Source organism: Chaetodon trifascialis, chromosome 3, assembly GCF_039877785.1.
Source record: "Chaetodon trifascialis isolate fChaTrf1 chromosome 3, fChaTrf1.hap1, whole genome shotgun sequence".
Classification (NCBI taxonomy): Eukaryota; Metazoa; Chordata; class Actinopteri; order Chaetodontiformes; family Chaetodontidae; genus Chaetodon; species Chaetodon trifascialis.
Genome location: NC_092058.1, coordinates 19,614,237 through 19,620,236, shown reverse-complemented (window position 1 = coordinate 19,620,236; position 6,000 = coordinate 19,614,237). Strand labels below are relative to the sequence as shown.

Below are 6,000 nucleotides of genomic sequence, written 5' to 3'. Positions count from 1 at the left end.
GTGTGTGTGTGTGTGTGTGTGTGTGTGTGTGTGTGTGTGTGTGTGTGTGTGTGTGCACCAATGTGTCCATGCAACATATGTCGCTGAGAGAACAAGAGGAGAGCCGGAGAAAGCCAGGACAAGTTTCATTTTTATTTATTTATTTCTTCACACAAGTGACTTTGTGTATTAATAGACGGCCCATTTGTATGCATGTGTGTACAAGTCTTTTATGTCCACGGACGTGCATGTGTGTGTGTTGCCCACTGTGTGATGAGGTGTTTATATGATAAACACAAGGCGAGCTTGAGAGGAATTCTGATCAGGGGCTTTGCAACAGTTGTTATGGAAACAGCATTAAGCAGTTGTATTAGCCAGTGGAGGTAATATAAAGGCTGTTGAAAGTAACACACAGTGGGGAGCGAGGCAGTTAGGGAATATAATACAAACTACACATTATTGCTCTGGTTTACAATAGACTTGATGAAATTTTATTATGTGGCTAGAACAGAACAAAATTATCCTTGTCGTAACTCATTGTCGGGCTCTCTTTCTGGCAAGAGCTACACATTTTAATTAGCCGGGTTAGACAAACGTAGTGCAAACAAGACATTGCTGGTCAGGTTTGCAATGCAATAGTCACATCATTTACGTGAGCTGAGAGCTGAACGCAACTACGTCTTCGTTCTGCTTTCTCGATGCAACCTAATCTTAAATTTGCAGAAAAACAGCTGCTGCTTCATGACATTGGTGACTTTAGAGATCATTGGTGACTTTAGAGATCACTGTCAGGACCGTACAAATACTGCAGGCTGTGATTCTGTGAGACTGGTCTTGTCACATTTCTGTCAACAACTGTGGATAATGACATGCCCACAAGGACCTCTCAATTGTAATGGATTATTGATTATTACAGTTCAAATCAAATTGTATAACAATATAGGCTTGGCCCAGTATTGCCATTGTTGTGCTTGATTTACATGAGCCTTTGAAGGGGGCATGTTTAAAAAAAGACCACGATCGATAAAATGTGGGTTGAACAAATGGCTGAGATAGTGCTCCGGATCAAAATAAAAACCACAGAGAAGTCTGTAGTCTGCTAAATAAATAAAGAAATAAATAATAAAAACAGGAGGCAATTTTGGATAGAGTGTCTATCAATGTCAGACACTGACAGGGTTGTTCTGGGAAGCGCAGAACTGGTGCAGGTGCTCAGGAACAAATTACAGCATCAGCAGACCTCCCCTGGTAATGCTAATGCAGTTCTTTCCCCCATATATGGATACAAGACATACCACGCTCAAGGAAAAAGGCAGAAACGGAGTCTTGAAAAGGACGCTCCACTTTGCTACCTCCCCATGCCGCCAAAATAAACTGTTCAATGCCAAATGATTTCTGTGGTGAGAACCAGAGGCAGCCTTCATTTGAGGCACCTCGAATGGATGTGACAGTTGCAGTTTACAGACAACTCTGTTTTCCCCAGATCTCTGCCGGGGTGATGCTCATCATTAGACTTCAAACGTGCACGCACACACGCACTCAGATGTAGGCGCGCTCACACACACACACATGCACACACGCAGACACTCGCCTGTGGCTAGACCCTATAACGGATTCTCCCTGGGGAAAGCTCCTGGATAAGTCTGTTGCAGTGTAGGCGACCCCCCACCCTCCCTCCCCTCCTCTCCCCTCCCTCCTCTGGAAATCTCCCTGAGGCCTGTGAGTATGTGAATGTGTGTGGTTGCGTGTGCATATGTGTGTGTCAGTCTGTCTGCTTTTCTGTACATGCCACCAGTTTCTTGGAGGGAGATGGTCTCAGTGATGCGTGAGTGGGAGGCTGATTTCCCCAACTGCATCGCTCGCTCCAATCCAACTTCCCACTCATGCTCTCTGCTTTGTTAGATATTTCTTAAGTAACTCTCTCTCTTTCTCACTTTCTCTCACACACAGACAGACAGAAATAGGTGTGTGTGTGTGTGTGTGTGTGTGTGCGTGTGTGTGTGTGTGTGTTTGTGTGTGTGTGCGTGCGTGTGTGTGCGTGCGTGCGTGCGCGTGCATGTGAATTCAGCTGGGCCTGTCGTAATATATTATTACATAGACTCACACAGACATGCAGAACGTCTGGGTTTCTAGAGTAGATCCCCGGAGAAAGATACTTGTCCCTGTCCCTGTGTCTGGCACAGCTAACACGCACGCACACACACACACACACACACAGTATTCCTGAAGGGTCAGTGTGTCGCCAGGCATGCTCAAAGCGCTCCATCACTGGTTTCCACTGGGACAATAACTGTGACTTCCTGAGGATCGACCTTCACCATCTTACTTCTGTCACTCTTCACATGGCCGTCTGTGTGTGTGTATCTGCCAGTGAGGAAGTGAGGAGCAGTGTGTGTGTCTGCAGTGAGAGTGTGTGTATGTGTGTGTGTGTGGGTGTGTTTTAGAGTGTGTGTCAGGCTGCCGTTTCAGCTGACTCTTCTGTTTCTGGCTTTTTAATGGCTCTTATGGGGCAGGCCTTTAATTGCAAGTCTCTCTCCCTCCTTCTTAATCCTCCCATCCTTCTGTCTCTCCCAGCCCCTCGTCTCCTCTCCTCTACTCCTCTCTCCTCCCGCCTCCCACTGGCTGACAGTCACTAGGGGAGCCCGAGTGCCTGGCCAGGGCTGTGGAGGCCGTATAGGATATTGACTTGCTGCGGAGTGGTTTGGGAGGAGGAGAGGTGGCTGCCTGTCACAGCTAATGAATAGATGCATAAGTGAATGAGGCACTCCTGTGTGTGTGTGTTTGTGAGTGTATGCGCATGTGTGTGCGTGTGTTTATGTGTGTATATGTGTGTGTGTTGTGCATAGCTTTGGCTGAAAAGTTTTATGCGCCTCAGACAGACTGACATTAACAGTGGCCAGTTTGATATTGATAATTATGAGGAGTACGATGACAGTCCCTCCCACACACACGCACATTCACAAGTCACACATGCTCACTCTCAACACACACGCACACACACATATGTAAAGACACATATAAATGATAAATGCAGGATGAGGCAGCGGGGGGTTGGGGCATGAGGATCGAATGGAGGATACTAAAAAAAACAATCCAGTTAAGTGCCAGCACCCTCCAGCTGCTCTCTCTTTTCGTCTCCCCCTGCCTTTCCTCCCCTCTCCCCCTTTGTCCCTCCATCTCGACTGATCGTTGTGGAACTGGAGTGCTCTCATGCCAAACTGGGACAAATACCTAAACACACACACACAGAAAGAGACAGAGAGAAAGAGAGCGAGAGAAGGTCTGGAGAGGAGGCTGTTGATCTGAGGGGGCAGATGAAGGAGTGCTCGAGTGTTGATGTCTTCTTCACTATTGCTTTGTGCCACATTTCAAACACTGATTGCCTTAAGAGGACAATTTACATTTCATAGTCTTTCACAACAAGTGGGTGAGATGGGAGTCAGAGATAGGGGGAGAGAGAATGTTGTTTCAAGGAGGAAGCCAGGGGTGAGAGAGTTCACCGAGCAAAGGGAAAAGCCGGCATTGCGTGAGCAACTAAAAAGCAGGAGGTATAAACAATAGTTTCTTTTGGCTGCATCTCTGTGTGTCTCTGTCTGTGTGTATGGACGTTTTGTTTTGCCTTACTCTCGGTAGAATGCACCTGTATGATTTGAACTTTCTTTTTTTCCTTATTGGATTCATGTGAGTGTGGAAGAAGAATAGAGGTAGTGTGGAGAGGAGCTGAGGAGATGAAAAGAGAGCCGGAGGAATTAGGAATCAAGTTAGGAGCAGGCTTTATCTGACGGGAAACTGAAACTGCAAAGTACAAGAAAACTTTTCCTATCAGAGCACTTTCTCAGCAAGTGTATGGGTCTGCTCCCCCAGTGTGTGTGTGTGTGTGTGTGTGTGTTTATGTGGCCTCTGTGTGTGTGTGTGTGTGTGTGTGTGTGTGTGTGTGTGTGTGTGTGTGTGTGTGTGTGTGTGTGTATTTAGGAGATAGCTTTTCCTCCCCAGTGGAGGGAGACATCAGTGTGTCGGTGAGCGTGATTGGTTGTTGGCCCTTAGGGTCTGTCCTCTATATCGGTCTCCTGACTGGTTGCTCTGTGACCAATCAGGTGCCCAGACCTCACCGTGGCAATCAGATAGTGACACACTCTCTGTGGGCATCGGCAGGTCATCTCGAAATACTTGTTATGTTTTATCTCCCGGAGACTCTCTCACAGACACACACACATGCATGCACACACCAATATAACCTTTCTGTCTCGTCTTTGTCTCTCTAGGAGATTGCTGCATATCTCATCACTTTTGAGAAACATGATGAGTGGCTGACGACATCGCCAAAAACCAGGTGAGGAGAGTGCACAGAGTAGTTTCCACACACACACACACACACACACACACACACACACACACACACACACACACACACACACACATATACCCACGTACAAACACAGCATCACTCAATCAACCAGTGACTCACGTTGGTTTAATCCCAATGACTGAGTGCCTGTGTTTGATTAAAACATTAGTAATGTACGTCGACTGTCTCCAAAGAGTCCTGCTGACGACCTACTCTACATGTAGAGAACGCTCCAGAACATGGCCGGACTGTAAAGCACCTAGTCAGCTGGAAATGGAGGATTAATGAATGTAAATGTATTAGGATAAGTGATGTATAATTCAGACATAGGAGGGTAAGGGGGGGGCTGGTTTAAAGAGAGGGGGAGTATGTGTATATAGGATGGGGTGTGAACAGGGATTCACATGCCAACTGAATATTCATCGATCCGAATGAACCATAGTTAGCTCTTTTCCTAGAACAGAGAGAGGTTATAGTCAGGAAGGGAGGTAGGAAGGAGGGAAAGGCCGAAGAAAAAGGGCAACTTGAATTATTGATAAGTCACCTTATTGACATTTACTTTAGTTAATACAGATGTATGATTAAAAAAAGAGAAAGAGGGAAAGGCAGAAAAGCAAAAGAAAAGAAATAAAAAGTAAAGGAAGTGAGGAGGTCACCTCATGGCCCCATTTCTGATTACTGACACCGCTGAAAGCCTGAGGTGATGCCCCTGCGCTCCCATTGTGTGAGCTGAAGGACTCTTCTCAGGAGCAGCCTGAGGCCAGCTGCACAGTTTATGTTGTGGATGGATTTCTCATTGATTGGTTGTGCTGCCGTATAGCCTCAGCCTCCCAGCAGCAACAGCAGCAGCAGCAGTCATATTGGTGTTATTGAGCAGCAGTTAGATATAATCCCATTTACACATGACACGAGGCACGATTAGAACAGATTACACCTAATCCCATCAGATGGAAAGGAGCTCAGCGAACGGAGCCAGTGACATTTATGTGTGTGCGTGGCTTTGCGCCTATGTGTGTCTTTTTTTATCCATATGTGCGCATGCGTTTGCACACTTGCGGGGGGCAATATTAAGATAACAATCAATGACCTTCAGTTCTCCCCTCACTGAAATACCTCATCAGTTCAAAGTAATGACTATAACCTCCTCTCTCCTTCTCCTCTCACTTTTCTCATCTACTCCTCCTCCTCTCCTCCCTTTACCGGACTCACTCACTCACCCACTCTGTCTCTTTATCTTGCTGTCTTTTTTTTTTCTTCTCTCTCTCCTCCCCTTGCCTTCTCTGTTTTCGCTCTGCTACACTGTGGAACAGTGGAAAAGCTTTTTATATCCCACACATCACAGCCCAGTTACAATCAATAGCATTTATGTCTGCTTGAATCGGAGGGGTTTGCGAGGAACATGGGCATCGTCCATGTGCGTGCACCTCCGCGCACACACGCATGCGTATGAACATGCACGTATTTCCCACCCACACACACAGGCACACATCTGATCTCATCCATCTTCTCCATAACATAATTAGAATCAGCAGCTCTGAGATGACTCACACTGCTCGAGACAGAGACTAAACTCGGCTTTGATCGGAGGGTGGGGGTCTCCACTCGGCTAAGAAACTGGCAGGCTCACCCCAAAACAGAACAGATTTAAGGTGTCAAAGAAAATCAGTTCAAAGTAA

The 6,000-nt window shown here is 46.5% G+C and overlaps 1 protein-coding gene across 5 annotated transcripts in view; it reads left to right on the top strand.

Annotated features, from left to right (window-relative positions):
- The window catches only part of LOC139328541 (calmodulin-binding transcription activator 1-like), a 51,516-nt gene that overhangs the window by 20,407 nt on the left and 25,109 nt on the right, over positions 1–6,000 (top strand). For all 5 annotated transcript variants that reach the window (XM_070958300.1, XM_070958297.1, XM_070958299.1 and 2 more), the window contains exon 4: positions 4,242–4,309. In XM_070958300.1, coding sequence (XP_070814401.1) covers positions 4,242–4,309 — 68 coding nt within the window. The remainder of the gene's footprint in view (positions 1–4,241; positions 4,310–6,000) is intronic.